This window comes from Gouania willdenowi, chromosome 1 (genome assembly GCF_900634775.1).
Source record: "Gouania willdenowi chromosome 1, fGouWil2.1, whole genome shotgun sequence".
Taxonomy (NCBI): domain Eukaryota; kingdom Metazoa; phylum Chordata; class Actinopteri; order Blenniiformes; family Gobiesocidae; genus Gouania; species Gouania willdenowi.
Window position 1 is genome coordinate 10,458,643 of NC_041044.1, and position 21,869 is coordinate 10,480,511.

The following is a 21,869-nucleotide window of genomic DNA, read 5'->3' on the forward strand; positions in this document are numbered from 1 at the left end:
CATATGTGTGTATCCATAAAATGAAGAGTCCGTCCTTAAGACTGCTCTACTGTAAAGTGCCTTGAGATACCATTGGTTATGATTTGGCGCTATACAAATAAAGATTGATTGATTGAGATTGATTGAGATTCCGCCTGCCGCCTCAGCATTTGGACAAGAGAAGGATAAATATATACCTCTGCTGTTTAAAAAAAGTACTGCGATTCAATTTTCAGAGAGTGAACCGTGATACGATTTTTAGCTGCCTTACGATTAATCGTTACATCTCTAACAGCCGCGGGGTCCATATGGACCATTTCCTCTTCTCTCGCTGTGACAGGGACGCTGTGAGGAGGAAGGAAGGGGTCCTGCTTGGACAGGCTCGCCTGACGCGCCAGCCTCCTGTGGAGGCTCTTTGTGTTAAACAGTGCCGACATAAGACGGGGGAGTTGAGATGTTCCAGTCCCAGACAGCTCGAGCAGATTTGGTGCTTGTCTTTGCTGGAGATTTTTTTCCCGCATTGACTGAGGCAAGCCCCAGAGCATCCCGTCCCTTCAGTGAAAGGAGCCTTGGCCCCCATTACTGCGCTGATGCAGGCAGGGAGAACAGGTGGATTAGCCTGAAGCTACAACGTGGCTAGCAGGGATGCGGCCCAAAGTGTACCGGAGCATCGAAGGACGTCAAGGACAGCGTTTGACTCAAGATGACAGCTGGTGTGCTGGTGCCTGGAAGCTCGAATACCGTGCTGGTATGGAGTGTGGAGCCGGGCTGTTCACTGGAGGGCCAGGAGGGCAAAACGTGCACAGAAGCACCAGAGGCGTCAAAGGCAGTTGCTGGGCCCGAGACAACAGCTGGTGTGCTGGCGTCTGGAAAGCTCCGGACCTTGGTGTGGTGCGGAGTGTGCAGCGTGCAGTCACTGAAGTGACAGCGCTGCAAGGAAGGCCAATGTGCGCCAGAGCATAACGTTGGAACAGAGTCGTCAGCTGGAGCTGGGGCTTGGTGGTTCAATACCTTGGAGCGGTGATGAAAAGAGGACAGCACTTGACTGAGCGGAGGCAAGGTAAGTGCTGGCTTCTTCTTGACCTGGTGTGGTCCAAGTAAATGCGTTGGTCCTATCAGCATCCATCGACTGGAGGCTAAAAATATCTGCGGACTGTTGACCTGATTGAAAAAAAACGCAAGATAAGCTGAGAGAGAGAAGAAGTGTTTGAAAGGAGAGTGTCTGTCCGCCTACTCCTTTTATAGGAGGTGGAAGTGCCCATGGGCTCCCAAAGTAAACAATGCATACCAGATCAAATGTTGTTACATGGGTTTGAGGAAAGAGAGATTGTATCAGTCTCTAACCCGGGGTTTCCACTGGATACGTCTTCGCTACGTCACGGCACCAATACGGTTTTTCACCGCTGTCCGCCGTCCGGTAATCCACACCGGTTGCGCAGTTCTCATGATATTTATATAGTCGCGCGTGAACGCAGTTAAATGTATGTGTTATAAACGCAACAATAAACAGATAAACAGGTCAGTGTTTCTAACGAGGGAGTACAAGAAGGTTGGACTCTCTGGATTTGTCGTAGCCACATTTTTTAGCAACAGCCAACAGCGAAGAGACAAAACTGCACCATTAAAACATGAACTAAATCAAAGTTGCTGCAGTTTACAGTGCAGTTACAGTATGAGAGGAATCAATACAGTAGATGTGAATTTGTTTTCATACATTATGACGTTTTGGTGATGTGTTTACTTGAAATGAAATCTGCAGTATTTTTTTTTTTGAAAAGTAACCCGATATTTTATTGTGGAGTACATGCTTAATTTCCCTGTTTAGCTTCATTTGCTCTACGCCGATTGATGCGCCGTGCTCTGGTGTCTGCCAGAAATAGAAGCCCTGTGTATATCTGGTGGAGGGCACCGGACTACCGCAACTGGGAAGGAGCAGACACGCACCGCAGTGGACCCGGTGGAAATTAGTACATAGAATGAAGTGGAAACCTATCAGCTCCGGTGACGCGGTGGTGACGTAACGCAGCGTAGCCGCATCCAGTGGAAATTGGGGGTCAGACTGTATTGCAGGGTCAAGCAATTCTTCTTGGAACGTTGTCAAAATGTCAAAAAGCGATCCTTTTTGACATTTTGACAACGTTCCAAGAAGTGTTTTTCCAACACCCAACACTAGATTTTTTTTAATAGTGATCAGAATCAGAAACCATCCTCATTATGGCACTTTAACACTTCTTTACTTAAAATCAATGGGGTGAAACCCTGGTTTTTACAATTGAGATTTGTTATTGGCTGAGACTGGTGGTTTGTGAAGTTTTGGTTTCTTCTTATGTCATGAACCACCATGTTGGCCCTACCCCTCCAAAATGTAATCTGTAGAAAGTAGGTTGGATTGAGAAAAATGTGAATAGATAGGTATAGTGAGTATTGAGTAGGTAGTTAGCATAGCATAGACTCTTAACTGCTCCAGGAGTCCCACCCATAATCAAGGCATTTTTTTTTTAAATTTCAAGCCTAAAGTTAGTCTTTAAAAAACATGGTACACAATTTTGAAATCTGTGTTTTATTCGTTCTTTTGATATTAAATTTCAACGCTGAATGAAAAAAAAAAAAAATTAAACTGTGGTTGTTTTTGTTTTACTGATTGAAAACCACAACAGAAATACAGAAATTAAAAAATTAAAAAACAGATAAGCAGCATTTTTCTGTTTTCAAATTAAAATATTGTCTGGTTTTTTTTTAACTTCCTAATCTCGCAGTAATGGAGCTGGAGGAAATAAATTAATATTTCCACATTGTGTGTCCATACATCTATACATTATACTTGTTGTAAATGAGAAAAGGAAAAATAAATCTTTGCATGTATTGTATATTTCGTGGATGATTTGTGGTTTAGAGTTGCTGTAGTTATGGCAGAACCTGGGTTTAAGAAATTTCTTTGGAGTATGAGTCCCCAACCACTAAGCCGCGGACCTGTACCAGTTCTTGGACTGTTTGTTACTGGGCCACAAAAAAAGAACAACCTTTTTTAAAAAAAAAAAAAAAAAAAATGTATTAAAGTGGACCGTGACACACAAAAAGTTGGGGATAAAATTTAAAAAAAACTGACGAGTACCTGTGAGCAGGCTCGATTGTGGTCCAGGCGGGTCAGGCAGGAAAAATTCTCTTTAGGGATGGAAGGAGCGAACTTTAAAGCAATCAAGCAGTTGGTGTTTGCAGGGTTTCCAACCACCACAACCTGAACAGAGACAACAAAAAATTCACAGCATATGTCTCTGCCACTGCAGGACATATTTAGGTTAAATTGAAAGCATGCATGTTAACTAATATTGGTCCCTGACCAGCCGACCACTGTCATCATCAGTGAAGATGGAAGGATTGTCCCATTCCATGTGTGATGGAACTCTGGGAGCCCTCTCATTCATCAGGCTGTTTGCAGGAACATGTTGTGTTTTGAACATTTAAACCACATTACAAAATTTCTTTCTGGACATCTTTTCAACTGCAGAGGCCTGATCATTGGTGGAGATGTTTAACAGCAATGGAATCAACCTAGCAATGGACAACATGGTCCAGATGCTCCTTGCCAAAAAAAGGCATAGGCTGAGAGCCTTCTCTTTGTGTTCTTGGCAAAATTGGTCAATTTTGTATTGTACGTCCAGACTTCAAATTATGGTGGAAATACAGACATCAATGGACCACGGAGCAACTATAGGAGATAGCTACCCTAAACTCAAAAGTTGAAACACCTCCCCCACCTGGCAAGGGAGGAGGAAATATATAGAAGAGCTGAGTGGACTATAACAGGGGGTTGTGTGTGCCCACCATGCCCACACAAGTTTTCAGTGTGCATGGTGGGCACACTGGTCATACTCAACAGCCCCATGATTTATTGCGAGCAGGATGTGAAATTGTCCTGGACCGGCTTCAAGCTAAATAATAAATAATTACCACATACACACAAAAATTAGTCATTGGATCGGTTAACCGCCTGCCTAGGAACACACAGGGAAGCTCAAAGGGCAGAACAAACACCAACTTTAACAACTTACTACTTTTAAAACGTTGAAACCACAAGAACCTTCTGAAACGTGTCAATCTTCTTTTTTTTTCTTTTTCCTCTATACTCACTCACTGCTCAGTAACAGATTATGTCATGTCCTGTTGGTTTCAGCATTGGTCTCTATTGGCTATAACCAATATTCCTCACATCTCTGATTTGTAACTTTGTGATCTACCTCATGGGCAACCCAGTCTCACAGCAAAACCGGCGCCGATTCCGTGGGATTCCACAAAGATTACTGAGCACCGAGTCACCGCGGTGCCACATTTTAATCAAGGCCCACCCAGGTGCTGTTCAGTAGCTTGCACCCCACATGTGGACTCTTAAGCCTGCCCACAGGCTGCTTTGTCACCAGGAAATCGCTATCCTCATGATGCATCCAATCCACCTCAGAACTCTGGCTTTAACTACCAGGGGTTGCTACCTGGATTTTGAAAGCCTGCATGGTAAAATCAAACTTTCTTTAAAATAAATTTTTCCGACATCTCATAACTCATAACTGCATGGCACCATGTCAGTGGTAAAACAGTGATTAAAAGCATTTTAATGTTCACTACGTTCACCAATTATTTGCAGGTTTTTTTCATGTTGCTGCTTTGGGATTTTAAAATGCATTTTAAATGTTTTTTTTTTTTTGCCACATAACGTTGCCTTGCTTTGTTGCGCCAATATAACATTTCCATTCAGAAAATCATATAGCTTCAATCACACAAACAATGTTGCCTTTATTGTAATTTACATGGACAGACACGCCCACAAGCTGGCACAGACAGATGATGAGGACATCAACGGACTGGTATTTTTAATTCGTGGCATGTGGCTGTTTGCCATGGCAAGAATAAAGAATATGTTCCAGAGAAGTTTGGAGGCGGTGAGAGGAAACACTGCTGACTCAAATAGGAGAGTTTGGGAGCTCATGTTTGAGAACACGGACAGTGATGAGGAGTCGACCGTGTTAAAAAGACGACGCAGGAGGGTAAGCTAACCTCATAGCTAACGTTCTTTAGTGTTTTTAAAGATGAGGACCATTTATAATCTGTTTCGCTGCAGTTGTAGAGATATGCAAACCTATGGATTTGACTTGATTTAATTTTTATTTTGAAGATGAACACAGCAGCAGTGTATTTACCAGAATGACAAAATAAAAATAATATTTCAAAAATCAAACAAAATCCTGCACGTGAAGCCTGTACAAGGAGGAAGTATAAACTTACTGTATATGATCATGCTCCTTGTAATATCTAGTAATACACTTTATTTCCTCTACACTAATCTTCTAATAATATACACCTGGGCGACCGTGGTCAGTGGTAGAGTGGGTTGTCCAATAACCCAAGCGTTGGGGGTTGGAATACCGCTCTATACGAGTCATTGTCGTTGTGTCCTTGGGAAACGCACTTGACCCACATTGCCTAGTATGAATGTGGTGTGTGCGTGAGTGTTGGTGGTGGTCGGAGGGGCCACTGTGGCAGCCTCGCTTCTGTCAGTCTGCAGTCACGTGACCTGATGTCAGCCCGTTGAAAAAACTGGGCAGAAGAAACTGGAAGCATCTTACCTTTTAAGAGCCTCATACGTAAAATGCTTACAATATTGCTTGTGGACAAATGTTGCTCTTACACATTTTGCTGTGAAACTGAGTTGTCTCCAAATTGAGAAAGTTTGATGAAATGGGAAAAGTCAGCGTGGTTGGTCAGAGATGGCTTGGGTAAACCAGGTTTAACCAGTAAGCGTAGTTCTTTTAAGCACACTTTGCCCCCAGGGGTTTTTGGATTTAAAGTTACTTCATTGGCAGTCCACAGGTCTGGCCAAGCATTAGTTGTGTCGACAAAAACAACAACAACAAAAAATAATTGAATTGCCGACTATCAATTTAGTAAGGGAAACAATGACAACCCATTCAAAAGAGTAAAGTTGTCAATTTCTGTTTCATTTTATTAATTTTTTTCTCCCAAAACATTAAATTACTGCACTGTTTTTCAACCTTTTTTGAGCCAAGGTACATCTTGTCTTTTAAAAAAATCCCAAGACGTTGCAGCTTATAATAACAATATACAGTCTTTCTTATTAAAGTGTCATGAATAAGAATCAAACACAAAGAAAAAAAGTTTTTATGATCTTTCATATTTCTTCTTTCTAATAAAAAATGAAACAATCTGCAGTCATTCTTATAAGCGTTTTTAATAGGAATCAAATGAACAACAACAAAACAATCTATTTTGACTTTTCACATTTCTTTTTTCAAATGAAAAGTGCAATTAACAATATACAGTCATTCTTATCAAAGCGTCTTAAATACAAATTAAACAAAAATATTATTTTATCATCTTTCATATTTAGCATACTTGATACACGTTGTAGAAGGGATAAAAGTAAGTTTAAAAAATAAATAAAAACATAATGCCAGCTTCAAACTTTGAATTACATTAAAGGAAGGACCCGGCCCCCCCCCCTCACACACACACTCTTCCCAGAGACTACAGGGGAGCTTTTTATTAATCAAAGATATCTGATTGGCTATCAACTGAATGTGTCCATTCACTGGCAGTGGATGGGAGTCTGATCCATAGATATAATATACTGTGGTGCAATTGTTTAACGTTTGTGCTATTGAACGTACCCTAGAGCTGTTGCAATGTGTATATGTCAATGGCCTACTCTGTTGAATCACGTGACGTCACTCGATTCTCTGGTTAAAACCAAATCAAAATAACAAATAAACAGTGTGGTTATTTTGTTTTTCTGATTTAAAACCAAAAGAGAAATACAGAAAAAATAACCAGATAAACAGTGTTTTTTCTGTTTGTTTTATTTATTTATTTTTTATTTTTTTAACTTGTTCTGTTTGTGTGATATTTATGGAGAAATTAGAGCAAGAACTGAAGTCCGCTGCACCTGGTCTCCCTCCCCATGTCCTGGACCAGGTCTTCTCACACGATAGGACTGCTTAGGAGTTATTTCAGCAGTTTTCTGGTCCTGCTAATGTTTTCATCCAGTGTGTGGATGTTTTAGCTCATAAAAAGCTGCTCACGCTGTAGTTTTGTTTCACGGTATCTAAATAAACTGGTGACTGACTATTAACTGTGAGGCTGGTGTGAGGAACAATAGATGTTGGGAATTCTACCATTTGACACTTTTGCAAAAAAAAAAAAATACAGCTTTTTTTAGGGTAGTAAAAAAATATTTTGCACATTATTAATACGGCTAACAGCAGCCGTCAACACACACGGAAGTTGATCATAAGAAATGAGATGCACCAGTAGATTTATTACACCACATATGTGCATGTTTTACGTAACATCCATTCTTTGGTTCTGATTTATTTATGTATTAATAATGTTTCAATTCACCAGTTATGTGACTTATGCGTTGCTTCTTTTTATGTCCGGACCGGGAGCAAAAGTCACCAGATTATCTGGATACTATTTGGACCATAACACTGTTCGGTAAAGTTGGCGGTTTATGCTGGTTTTTGCTGTGGCTGTGGTGACGTGCTGACGCGCTGACGTATCGTGGTGACGTATCGATCATTTCCTGTTTACGCTCTACCGCTGCTTGCAGCGCTCTACTACTGTGTTCTGCTAACTCTAATCAAACTTGTTGTCATTGATATTTTAGCCTTGAAAACACTTGTTTTAATTTTTACCGTACAGTTAAACGTACGAAGGTTAAGTAAAAAGCAATCTCGCCTCTTATAGGCAGTACAATCTCCTTTAAACTTCCTTTTGTCCTTAGCTTAGCTTAGCTTAAATTTAGAACCTATGGCTTCTCTCTCCTCCCCTCCGCTCTCCTGCCCGGTGTGTCAGATGTTTAGTTACTCCTCGTCCTCCTTTAGGGACAATGGTAGTTGCATAAAGTGTAGCGTACTGTTAGATATGGAGGCGAGGATCAACAATCTGGAGAAGCGGTTCCGCACCCCTGATACCAAAACCGAAGCTAGCAAGCAGGACCTAGCCGGTGCGGACCGTGCTAGCTCTAGTTAGCCTCCCCCCCGGCCAGCAATGAGTGGGTTACTGTCCGTGGTAAGCATAGTCGAAGGTCAAAAAGCCGCTCGGGACACCACCATGTTCACGTCTCAAACAGGTTCTCCCCCCTCTGTGAGGACAACACACTCACCGGGGAACAAACTCTGATAATTGGCGACTCCATAGTGAGAAACGTGAAGCTAGCGAAGTCAGCGGGCATTGTGAGGTGCATCCCAGGGGCCAGAGCGGGCGACATAGAATCAAATCTAAAGTTGCTGGCAAAGAGTAATCGTAAGTTTGATAGGATAGTCCTCCATGTCGGCACTAATGACTCCCGACGTCGCCAGTCGGAAGCAACCAAAGTGAACATTGAATCAGTTTGTGCTTATGCTAAAACAATGTCGGACTCCGTAATTTTCTCTGGTCCCTTACCAAATCTGACCAGTGATGACATGTATAGCCGCATGTCATCATTTAACCGCTGGCTATCGAGGTGGTGTCCAGAAAACAAGGTGGGCTTCATTGATAATTGGAGATCCTTCTGGGGAAAACCGAACCTGATAGGAAGAGATGGAATCCACCCTACTTTGGAGGGAGCATCTCTACTATCAGAAAACATGGCACAGTCACTGTTATGACATCTCATGAATGAGACCATGTTACAGAGGTGGAGTCCTCCACGCCCCTCTGCGCTTGCCTTAGGACAGTTTCCCTCCCATTGCTATCAGGATAGCTGTGTTCATCGCCATGACAACTGTTGTGATGGTGATGAATATTATTTTATGGAGACGGTGTCAGTCCCCCGACCCATATTTCACAATGATTTTAACATAAAATCAAATAAAAGAGCTATCAATTATAAAAATCTGAAAAAAATTAAAATCTCAAATCTAGAAACACCAAAACATAAAACCATTAGATGTGCTCTATTAAATATTAGATCACTGAGATCCAAATCTCTACTAGTAAATGACCTTATCTCAGAAAATAACTTTGATTTATTCTGTTTAACTGAAACATGGCTGTATCAAGATGAATATGTTAGTTTAAATGAAGCCACTCCTCCCAGTCATTTAAATACTCATATGCCACGAGACATAGGCCGTGGAGGTGGTGTAGCAGCTATTTATCATTCCTCTCTCCTAATCTATCCTAAACCAAAGGCCAATTACACTTCCTTTGAAAGCCTGGTTCTAAATTTATCTCATATCGAATCAAAAACCTGCCAGCCAGTCTTATTTGCGATAATTTACCGTCCTCCAGGCCCTTATTCTGAATTTCTATCAGAATTCTCTGAGTTTATATTAAACTTAGTCCTCAGTTCTGATAAAATACTGATAGTAGGAGATTTTAATATCCATGTGGACAAAGATAGTGATAGCCTGAGCTCAGCCTTTATGTCCCTAATAGACTCAGTTGGCTTTTCTCAAACTATTAATGAAGCTACTCATCGTTTAAATCATACTCTTGATCTTGTTCTAACATATGGCCTTGATATTAATGAACTAAAAGTCTACCCTGAAAATCCTCTGCTATCAGATCACTTTTTAATATCTTTTAACATTATCCTAGAGGATCTCGCACTGTGCAATAAAATAGTTACAAGTAGAAATCTATCCAACAGTGCTGTGGCTAAATTTAAAGAGGCCATTCCTGCTGCCTTAAACTCAGTGCACCATCCAATAAAGAACTATGATATTAATTATAACCCCTCTCAACTGGATCTGCTTGTCGATAGCTCTGCTAGTCTACTAAAATCCACCTTGGACTCAATTGCCCCATTGAGGGAAAAAACTATTAAACGTCAGAGGAAAGCTCCGTGGTTTAGCTCTGAAACTCACACACTCAAACAAACAACCCGTAAATTAGAGAGAATGTGGCGCTCCAATAAAACAGAGGAGTCACAAATACTTTGGCAAGAAAGCCATAGTAAATACATGACAGCCTTACGACATAGTCGATCTACATACTACTCCTCACTAATTGAAGAAAATAAAAATAATCCGAGGTACCTTTTCAGCACTGTAGCCAGGCTAACACAAAGTCAGAGCTCTATTGAGCCCATGATTCCTCTAGCCCTCAGCTGTGAGGACTTTATGACATTTTTTAACGATAAAATTCACAAGATTAGAGATAAAATTAGCCACTCCCTGCCTTCACCTGGGCCTGCTGTACCATTAAATGTAAATAGGCCTAACCTAAACTGTTTCACACATATAGGACTTCAGGAACTTAACTCTATTATTTCATCCTCCAAACCATCGACCTGCCTTTCAGATCCGATCCCAACTAAGCTGTTTAAAGAAGTTATTCCCCTAGTCTGCCCATCTTTGTTGGAGACAATAAATATATCCCTATCAATAGGCTACGTGCCACAGTCCTTTAAAGTAGCTGTAATCAAACCCCTTCTCAAAAAACCTACTCTTGATTCCAGCACTTTAGCAAACTACAGGCCTATATCTAATCTTCCTTTTATTTCAAAGATTCTTGAGAAAGTTGTGGCAGCTCAGCTCTGTGAATTTCTTCAAAACAACAGCCTGTTCGAGGACTTCCAGTCAGGCTTTAGAGCTCAACACAGCACAGAGACTGCTTTAGTTAAAGTAACTAATGATCTACTCTGGGCTTCAGATGAAGGACGACTGTCAGTGCTGGTTTTATTAGATCTTAGTGCAGCTTTTGACACTATAGATCACTATGTTCTACTAGAGAGATTAGAGAAATTACTTGGAATCACAGGGACTGCCCTAAACTGGTTTAAGTCCTACCTATCTGATAGGTACCAGTTTGTACACGTGAATAATAAGTCTTCTGTGTACACTAAAGTAAGCTACGGGGTTCCTCAGGGCTCTGTGCTAGGTCCAATCCTCTTCTGTATCTATATGATCCCCCTTGGTAATGTTATGAGAAAATATTCTGTTAACTTCCACTGCTATGCTGATGATACCCAACTGTATGTATCAATGAAGCCAGGTGAGACAAATCAGCTATCTAAACTTGAGGCCTGTCTAAAGGACATTAGGGCCTGGATGGACCAAAATTTTCTTCTTCTCAACTCAGACAAGACTGAGGTCATTGTACTGGGCCCGCGACACCTTAGAGAAACCTATGCTAGCCTAACTGCCCTAGATGGCATTACTCTGGCACAAAGCACAACTGTTAGAAACCTTGGGGTTCTATTTGATCAGGACTTATCCTTCAACTCTCACATAAAACAAACTTCAAGAACTGCCTTCTTTCATCTCCGTAACATTGCTAAAATCAGATCTATCCTGTCTCAGGGCGACGCCGAAAAACTAGTCCATGCTTTTGTTACCTCTAGACTGGATTATTGTAATTCTCTTTTAGCAGGCTGCCCGAGCAAGTCGCTTAAGACACTTCAGCTTGTTCAAAATGCTGCAGCACGTGTACTGACTAAAACTAGGAGAAGAGATCACATTACTCCTGTATTAGCCTCTCTGCATTGGCTTCCCATAAAATATAGAATAGAATTCAAGATTCTTCTTCTCACTTATAAAGCCCTAAATGGACAGGCACCAGTCTATCTCAAGGAGCTTGTAGTGCCATACAATCCCCCCAGAACACTACGCTCTCAAAATGCTGGACTACTCGTTGTTCCATTCATCTCTAAAAGTAGTATAGGAGGAAGAGCTTTCAGTTATCAGGCCCCACTTCTCTGGAACCATCTACCAACCACGGTTCGGGGGGCAGACACCCTCTCTACCTTTAAGGTTAGGCTCAAAACATTCCTCTTTGATAAAGCTTTTAGTTAGGAACCAGCTCATAGCTCATAATTAAGATGCAATAGGCATAGACTGCCGGGGGGGGGGGGGGGGGGTCTGGCATGCTCGGTTGGAGAGAGGTTGGAGAGGGCGTTAAGAGAGAGGTCATTTAGGTTAGAGAGGGACCGGAGAGGGTCCCATTCCTCTTTCAAACACTCCCTCTATGTCTGCTTCTTCCCTTGTGTGTTTGCTCCTGTACTCCTTCTGGCTTTTGTCTTGCAGGTCCGTGGGATCCTCAGTGTGGAGTTACAGAGTCTCAGCGGCTCTGTCTCCACCCTTTTCTCTGCACACACCCAACACAGCATAACGTGGATGGCTGTTCATCATAGGAATGGGATCCACACAAGGTTCCTGCTGCTTAACAGAAGGTTTTCCTTGCCGCCATGATGAATTCATGTTGGGTGTGGGATACATATGTATGTGTATATACGTATATATGCATATGTGTGTATCCATAAAATGAAGAGTCCGTCCTTAAGACTGCTCTACTGTAAAGTGCCTTGAGATACCATTGGTTATGATTTGGCGCTATACAAATAAAGATTGATTGATTGATTGATTGATTGAGATGCTACTCGGAACGGAGTGTTTTTGTGCCCCCCGCAGTTTTCTTAATGCCCCCCCCCCTGTTAATGCAGCCTGGTGCCGACTCTGCATGGGCCCCTCTTAGATATTATGGAGGGATGTTTACACACAATGGACACGGATAAAAGAAATATAAGAAGTTATTTCCTACATTAAAATAATTATCAAAGCTCTTTGTACATCCAACCTTCAAACACATACTCATTTGGCCATAATTGACAACTCTACTTAAGCTCCCACTAAGGGGCGGATTTAGAAAAAAATCAATGGGGTGGCAAGAGGGGGGCAGGAAATAGCAGACGTACATAAAGCATGGCGATACCCTAGCCGGGTATCGCCAGGTACCTCGCGATGCGATATATCACATAATTTTTTTTTCCGCGATAACAATACTATCGCGATAATCATAATATTGCAGGAAAATTAATCCACTATACATCACGATAACTGTCAATGAAGAAATTCAGAATTTATCTACTGCACTGAATCCATTTCATAGGAATTACAAAACATTGTCAATCAATTTCACTTGAATGACAGCCAAGCGTGTACAGCAAAGTATAAGAAGTCTGAATGCAGTTTTATGGCATGGGTAAAATGAGCCTGTGCAATAATTGCAGTTAAGAAGAGCCACTGCAATAGTGGCTCTTCTTAACACACACTGACCACAACTAGTCCAATGTCCTTGTGTTATCTTTAAGTCTTTAAGGAAAGCCTGATACAAAATATTGCTTCACCAAAATATTGTTAATTTTTGTGCAAATTAACTTTAAATCATTAAAAACAAAATGAATGCAGAAAATACTAATTTCAGTGCTAATATTATAAACTTCTCTGTAAACATGGACACATATCAGTGCTGCTTAAGAAGCGCAATGATTATATCCTCTTCATTTCTGTAAGATTCACAAAGTAGCTTCACAATGTTTTCTTTGACAGACATTGATTTATAGACGCACAGAAGTGAATGGACATGAACCTCCTAGCCCAGCAGTCTGCAACCTTTACTCCTAAAGGAGCCATTTTGTCTAATCTCACCTGGATTCCGGAGCCAAAAAATACCTTCTCAATTAAAACAATAGTGTGTGTAAAATTACGATTATATCGAATAATGTTAAATGAACAACATTTTTTTTTGAGTTAATGTATTTGAAGTGCTGACAAAAAATAACTTGAATTAGATACATGAACATGTCGGTCAACACATGCTAATCCATAATTTATTGCAACATATCAAGAATGCATATAAAGCCGACATGTTGGCAGTTACTGTAAATAAAATTTTCCACACATGTAAAATCTCTATTTTCTTTGAGCATAGCCTTTTTGTTAGTTTAGTTTTATTACAAGGGCTTTAAAACTTAAGATAGCCACAGGTGCAAGAAAAGTTGATGGTCTGTAGATGTTGCAGGAGGTGAAGTCGGAAGTTGGCAGAGTTATTGCACAATATGATTTATTTTTAGGTTAACAAATAGTTTTATCATAATTATATTTGAAGTAAATGTCATTAATCTTCAATACCCACTGTAAGAAATAACCATTCTTTTAATATATTTTTGAAAACTATAGGGAGCCATCACAAAAAGAGTCAAAGAGCCACATGAGGCTCCAGAGCCGCAGGTTGCAGACCCTTGGACTAGGCAATAGCTTGACACTGTTTATATTTACTGGAGTGAAGACTAACATCCACACAGAAAAACAGCTTCTGTCCATGAAAATAAACAGGGCAATCCATCATGTAAGTGTCGTTGAAATTACTTTGCATTTAAAGACATTATCAATTTGTTTCAAAGGCTTAATATTTTTTGTCGAAAATTATTATGGTTTATGCTGTGACAATATGTTATATTTTCTAAATAAGATGCACTTATTTAGCTATAAAGGGCAATTGTATTTATTTTTTGATATACCCTTATCATCGCGAGGTTTTAGTTTAGTATAAGAGGCTGCAAGACCTGCATTCACCCAGAAATGCAAGAGACTTTGACTGAGCAACCTGCAGCAGCGAGGCCAGCTGCACATGGTATTATGAGATTATTGTTTTGAATTGTTCTGTAAATGTGTAAACTACTGTTCTAATTATTGTATGTCAATTTAGTATGCACAAGGCTGTAAGACTATCTGCCCAAGAACCTCCAAAGTGACAGGCGGCCACGAGGTAGTCATTTTAATTAGTACGTGTTACCCGTGACCAAGTTATGTGTCTAAAGTTTGTATGCATGTCCTGTAGTTTTCACGGCATTCAATCACCTAAGTAAAGCGCCCGTCTTTGAGAAGCCGTGCCTGTGTCGTCATTTCGGAGCCACAGTGAAAATTTCCCAGCCCAGCGCCGGTCAGAAGCTTGTAAAGACGACGCAGACGCAGTGGGCGAAAGTACCATGGTGCAACAGCGAGGGCGCCATTACAAAAGCTTGTCATACACAAGCAACCAAGCAAGCCATCAGTAAAGTTATTAAGAATGAGTAAAGTGGAAATGAAGAAAGGACAGTGCTAAAGGAAAATAAGAGTGGTTTAAGTCAAGTTTAAAGGTCCACTATAAGTTCCTATAGCATATTTGTCAAAGGTTAGTTTATTTCTACTGTACCTCAAAGTTGTCAGGGAGGATGAGCTTGGACAAGGAGTGATAAGATTTATAATATTAATTACTATTAATATTTCAGTAATTTGCCTTAGGAGGTGCCATCTGAAATCGAGTTAAAGTGTTTCAGATCACTTAATTAGTTATTAATACCTTGTCATCCAGGGTTGTGAACTCTTGTCAAGACTATCTACTCTCCATATAACAAACCTTATGATTGTAATATTTTCATAAACCACAGACAACTTCTCAAATTATAAACATTTATTAATCAAAACAAGTTAAAACCTACTAACACAATAAAAAAGTGTGTGTGTGTGTGTGTGTGTGTGTGTGTGTGTGTGTGTGTGTGTGTGTGTGTGTGTGTGTGTGTGTGTGTGTGTGTGTGTGTGTGTGTGTGAGTGAGGTATGATAAGATCAGTTTGGAACCTTGTGGCTGCAATTATTTTTGGCCCGGTTATTCTGGCACCAAACATAATGTACTTTATGCAAAGTTAATGAGATATATTCCTTAGAAACACTTTTACTAATTATATGATCTTATTCTAAGAACAGTCGTAAATTACTTTTTTTTTCTTTTCTTTTGTCTGCACATGCTGTCAAAGGTCAACACTACAAGAAGTGCAATCATTATGAGACAGCAATGATGTTTTGTTATTGCAATAAAATAAATTGATTTATTTTATTGCTTAATTGTGACCATCACCAGCCCTCCCTAAGGAAGGGTAAGAAATCTTTTATTATAGGGAGGATATAAAAAGGTGGATAAGTGGAGAGGGAGGGGGAGGGGGAGGGGAAAGGGAGCAGGGAGGAGAGACTCAAGGTAGGAAATAGAAAGGGTGGGGAAGAATAGATTGTTTTCCAGTGAGGGTGAGATGTGAAGTTGTGGAATATATTGTGCTTATTATGTTGTGTAATCAAGCCAGTATAGTGACAAGTGTGAAGCTTAGCTATAATGGTGGTGGCTGTGGACAGGGGGAATGAGTGAATGGTAGTATCTAAAGCAGGTATTTGGGATTAACGTGTCTAAAGTTAAGCCCAGTTTGAGTTTTATCCCACATCCCAAGGCGTGCCAGTGCATCGTATACCAGTATATGTGCAAAAAACCGCAGATGCAGCCAGGCCAGCAGAAAGAGTGGGGGCCAGGGAGCTCTAGGCCACCCCCCACGGCCGAGCAACCCCCCAGACGCCCCCAAGATCCCAGGCTGAGAGGCAGCCACCGCCGCCCACACACACATCTGAGGAAGCCCCAAGCAGCCGAGCACCGACCCCAACCCCCAACCCCAAGGCCCCCCACCAAAGGGCCCAGCCACACCGCAGAGCCCGGCTCACAGGGCGCCGCCCAAGCCGGGGCCACCCGGCGCCGCACCCACAGGCATGGTAGGGCACGGCCCGCACCACCCGCCCAGGAAGACCCCAGGAAACCCCCGTGGGGGGCGCCCCCCCACCCCAGCCCACGAACAGGCCACAACCCAGCAAGACTGCACAGCCCCAGGCAGTGCAAGAACAACAGCCCAAGCCCCACCCCCCACCGGACAGCGAAAGCCACGGGGCAATGCCCCCCTCCCGGCGCAAGGGCGACTGGCGGCCGCCACCGCGGGAGCGAGGCACCTCAATGGCACACAACTGATGCGGACAGTCGTAAATTCCTGCTCTCAGCTCTTTGTTTGAAAGGGAAAAACGAGGAAACTGTTCTCTGACCAAAGTGGTCAAGAAGTGTGCCGTGGTAACTGTCAGACATGACCTCCTACAAGTATTTACAATTTCTTGCAATATAGGTTTGTGTGTGTGTGTGTGATAAGATATAAAAATAATTATGGGAGTAATAATAATAAACATAAGATAAATATACATATACACATATATAAAAATAAATATAAAGTAAAAAAGGGGGAAAAATAAATAAATACAAATTTACATTATCCAATATATAATAGATATGATACAATACCAAAATACATATAATAACAACTGACATAATGATACAAAGATGAGTTTTATATACACACACTGAAAAATGGTCTGACAGCTGTTTATATATATACATATATATATATATATAACAAGCTGTATAAATAAATATTACATATAAGACAGGACAATGGTAGAATGAATATACATCATATATAATAAAGACAGTACTATACAAAATGATGGCAGCCATGGAGATGAGAATTAAATAGACAAAAAATAATAATTGAGTTAATGTATTATGTAAATCCATTTCTGGTTTGGATGAGTCAGGGATAAGGGAATTGGTTCCCAAGAAACTACAGGGGTGTTATTTCATGTTTGTAAAAAGTTAAAGAGGGGGGACCAAACAGAGAGGGGCTCTACTCCTGAGTTTTGAGCGGTGGTAGGTGAGTGTTCCAGTGAGAGATGTGTTCTATGAGTATGTTTTTCCAGTGTGTGATGTTTGTATTTTTCTTTGATTTCCAGTTAAAGGGGACATATCATAGTTTTAAATCCTTCCTTTTTACATATAAATCATACAGTTGTGGTCTATATAAAGCGGAACTGCACTGCTTGGGTCTGAATTCCTCTTTATTATAGCTCCCCAGATCACTTTTCTACCCCTTTTCTGATGTGCTTCTAAGAGCAACTCGTTTTGGTGCGCTCTCTTTAAATGCAAATGAGACACTTCATACCCCGCCCCCTCTCCAGGTTCAACTCCACCCTGCTCGGCCATTTTTGTAGTTTGATAGAAGAGATATGGCTATGTAGCGGCGCAGAAACAGTTTATTCACACGTTATTTACACAATGTCAACAACGGAATACTTGCCCATCCAGCTTTACATGTTTGAGCCAGAGTCTGACCCGGTGGAGCGAGATGAAAATGAAGATGATGAACCTGCAGAACCCTAACAAGTGAGCTAACACAAGCGCCAAGCTAACGTCACGAAATGCATTTTAATAGTCTTTTCGGAGACAAAAACGGCAAAATGAAATGACTAATGAAAACTTTAGACTTAAATTAAACCACGTAGGCCATATCATCAAGGATCTAAAACGAGCACACAGCGCTAACATATGAAGACGGTGCAACTGCTAATGCTCACAAAACAATGACAGGGACGTCTTATCATCACACTTTTTAGCGTTATTTACAGCTTACCGAAGTGCTCTGTTCGTCGTCTCCAAAGATAGAAGGAATTGAACCCTCAATAAGACAAAGTCTTTCTGTAAATCCTTCTTTATACTGGTGGAGAAAAATAAATAAATAAATAAATAAAACTCAACCAGGCACTTTGAAAAGGTTCTGATGCTGGGAGACGTTGTAATGAAGCGTGTGGGTTACTACATCCAACAACCAAACATTTTGACTTATCCTCTCGTAACTTCTGCATCCTGGAGCTTGGACTACAAAATAAAAGCGAGAAATAAAAATGGCGGATTGCTCGAAGTGTTGGGCCTGGAGTCGATGTCTTAATTTGGCAGTTCCGCTGACGTTATTGTTCAAAAAACGTAATAGATTCGAAAAATCGAAACAGATTGAAAAATATCACCAAAAGAGAATATAAAGATATCAACGGAGCACCTGAAGAGATAAATTTGAACTTTTCTGTGCTTCTAAACAATCTAAATATACATCAAAATGCATTTAAGGGCTAAAAAAGTGGATTTAGCATGATATGTCCCCTTTAATGAGTATGGTTTTCTTGGCGATAGTCAGGGCTGTGAGGACTAGTTTATTGTTGTGTTTATTCAAGTTTGTTGTTGATGTGTCACCAAGTAGACAGAGTGATGGGCACATGGGGATGTGGCAGCCCATTAGAGAGGAGAGTGATTTGGTGACCTCATTCCAGAACTGTTGAACCGGTGGGCAGTGCCAGAAGGCGTGAGTATAGGTGTCTGGTGTGTTTAGGGTGCAATTTTTTACAGATTTCTCAAGTGAATCCCATTAGTTGTAGGTTTGCATTTTTTGACATGAGTAGATGCTTTGGATGATGTGGTTCCAGAAGTTGGCATCAGGAGCAATCAATAAATCTGTTTCCAATTTTGTTGTTGGTAATGCTATGGTACTGTCTCGTTTAGATATTATTTTGTACATTTTTGGGCATTTTTGTAGAGGTTATATTAACAAATTCTGGAGTTGGATGTGAGACATGTAGGTCAAAGTCTGCAGTGTTATATTTTACATCAATTAATGATTTGATTTGGAGGTATTCCAAATATTGATTGCTCCTGATGCCACACTCCTGGACTAGGTTGGAAAAGGAAACTAGTTCATTATTTAAAAAGATGTGTTTCAGATATGTGATGCCTTTGTCTGACCATGTGCGGGAGTGAAGTGGTTTTTTATTGCTTAGAAAGTCAGGGTTGTTGCAGATGGATGTGAGTTTGCATGGTGCTGCAGTGGAGTCGGTGATTTTGTGAAATTCCCACCTGGCTGCCAGAGCTGTTAATATTGTTATTGTTTTAAAACATGGGTGGTGTTTAAATGATTGGCTGATACATAGTAAATCTGCGATTCTAATATTGCCACATGCTATTTGTTCAATGTCTAAGCATATTTTATCTGACTGTTGAGGGTGGATCCAGTTAAATATGTACTGTAATTGATTTGCAATGAAGTATTGACGGAAGTTTGGTGCTGAAAAACCTCCCTGTGTCTTGGCTTTTTGCAGGGTTAGTTGATTCTCGGTGTTTTATTTTTCCAGTAATATTTATTGATAATGGAACTTAGAGAGTTGAACCAGGAAACAGTAGGTTTGGATAGAATCATATTAAAGACATAGTTTATTTTTGGTAAGATTGTCATTTTTATTGTTGCTATCCTGCCAATTAAAGAAAGTGGTAAATTCATCCAACGGAGAAGAGTGTCTGTTATTATTTTGAGTAATGGGGTGTAGTTGAGGGTGAGCAACTCTGAAAGCCTGGGGGAAACATGAATACCTAAATATGTGATATAACCAGTGCATAAAGGAACGAGTGGAGTGTGGGTTGTCACATCCCAGCTGTCTTCGTGGAGTGGGAGGATAGCAGATTTGTGCCAGTTTATGGAGTAGTTAGAAATTTTTGAGTATGTTCCTATTGTTTTAATTGTTTCTTGTAGTGATAAGTGTGATTTCTGTAAAAAAAGAAGTATGTCGTCGGCATATAAACTGATTTTATGATGGTGGTTTGGTGTTTTTATTCCATGGATATTTGTGTTTTGTCGGATGGCAGCAGCTAAAGGTTCTATGAAGATGGTGAATAGTGAGGGAGAGAGTGGGCATCCTTGCCTAGTCTCCCTGTGCAGTGTGAATGATTGTGATGTTAGTCCATTTGTGGTAACAGTGGCTGAAGGTGCAGTGTGAAGAATATTAACCCAATTAATAAATTATTCCCCAAAGCCAAACTTCTGCATTGTGGAAATGAGAAAAGACCAGTTAACTTTATCAAATGCTTTTTCGGCATCCAGGGTGACGATGATAGATGGATTTTGTTGCTGTGATGAATGTTCCATTAGGTTAAAGAGTCTACGAGTGTTGGTGGATGAGTGCCTGCCTTTTATGAAGCCGGCCTGATCAGGGTGGATTATGTGTTGAATAATTTTTTCTATTCTGTTAGCTAATGTTTTTGTTATTATTTTTAGGTCTACATTAAATAGGGAGATTGGGCGGTAGCTGTATGGGAGTTATGGGTCTTTGTTGGGTTTGAAGAGGAGTGAGATTGTGGCTGTGTTCATATGTGGAGGTAGTTTTGAGTGTTGTTTTATTTCAGTAATTACTCTGTGAAAAAGTGGGGATAAGATTGACCAAAAATGTTTATAAAACTCAGCAGGGAAGCCATCGAGTGCTGGTGATTTATGGTTGGGCATGAGATGCAGAGCAGTGGAGAGTTCTTTATGTGTTATTGGGGTTTCTAGTGTGGATATATGATCTTCATTCAGTTTGGGTAGATTAATGTCATTTAAAAATGAAACGGTGTCTTCTTGGTTTGGGTTGTTTTCTGATGAGTATAAATTTGCATAATATTCTTTAAAAATGTTATTTATTTCTTCAGGTGAGTTTGTTGGTTTCCCTGCTGAGTTTTGGAAAGTGGAGATAGTATTTTTTTTCTTTTGTTTTGTTTTATTTGGTTTGCCAAGTATTTTCCAGATTTGTTATTATGATGGAAGTTTTCTTGTCTGAGTCTGTGTATCTGGAATTGTGTTTTTTTTATTTAGTATTTCATTTAGTTTAAATCTGTATTTTCTAAGTTCACTATGGGATTCTTATATTGAGTTGTTTGTAATAATGTCCTCTAAATCTTTGATTTTTTGTTCTTCTTGTTCTTTCGTTTTTTGTGTACATAAAATGAAATCATTATGCCCCAAAGTACTGCTTTACCGGATTCCCATAGAATGGATGGAGATGACTCTGGGGAATCATTTATTTCTAGGAAGGATGCCCACTCTTTTGTAATGAGACCATTAAATTTTGTGTCAGTTAAGAGGGATGTATTGAAGCGCCATCTGGTGTTAGACCTGTGTGGTGTGGTTTTATTTAAAGTGAATGTTACAGGGGCGTGATCACTGATGATGATGGGGTGGATTGTTGTTTTTGAAATATTTGAAATAATTGAATTGCTGGTGAGAAATAAATCAATGCGTGAGAATGCCTGGCGAACGGGTGAAAATAATGAATATTGTTTTGTAGATCACTCATGAATTGTATGAATGACTGTATTAAAATCTCCTCCTATGATGATTGGACAGTTAGAGTTATTAGAGATTGATGAGAAGAAGGTATGGAAAAAAGATGGGTCGTCAGTGTGTGGGCCATATATGTTACCAATAGTGATGGGTTTATTGTTGACTGATATATTAATTATTATAAAACGTCCTTCTGGGTCTGTAACTGTAAGATCATGGGTGATCAGAATAGAGACCCCTCTCTGTCTGCTATTGTAGTTTGATGAGAAAACGTGTGAATCATAATGTTTTTAGTTTATTTTGCTC

General features: G+C 40.4%; 1 protein-coding gene and 1 long non-coding RNA gene across 4 annotated transcripts in view; one reads left to right on the top strand and one right to left on the bottom strand.

The window, feature by feature from the left end:
• Window positions 1–21,869, bottom strand: part of LOC114462582 (malate dehydrogenase, cytoplasmic-like) — a 174,569-nt gene that overhangs the window by 89,911 nt on the left and 62,789 nt on the right. For all 3 annotated transcript variants that reach the window (XM_028445536.1, XM_028445518.1, XM_028445527.1), the window contains exon 3: window positions 3,092–3,214. In XM_028445536.1, the coding sequence (XP_028301337.1) occupies window positions 3,092–3,214 (123 nt within the window). The remainder of the gene's footprint in view (window positions 1–3,091; window positions 3,215–21,869) is intronic.
• Window positions 13,508–21,869, top strand: part of LOC114462614 (uncharacterized) — a 12,958-nt gene continuing 4,596 nt past the window's right edge. Inside the window, exons 1-3 of the long non-coding RNA XR_003673990.1 lie at window positions 13,508–13,519; window positions 15,778–15,782; window positions 19,274–19,279. This is a non-coding gene — a long non-coding RNA (uncharacterized LOC114462614). The remainder of the gene's footprint in view (window positions 13,520–15,777; window positions 15,783–19,273; window positions 19,280–21,869) is intronic.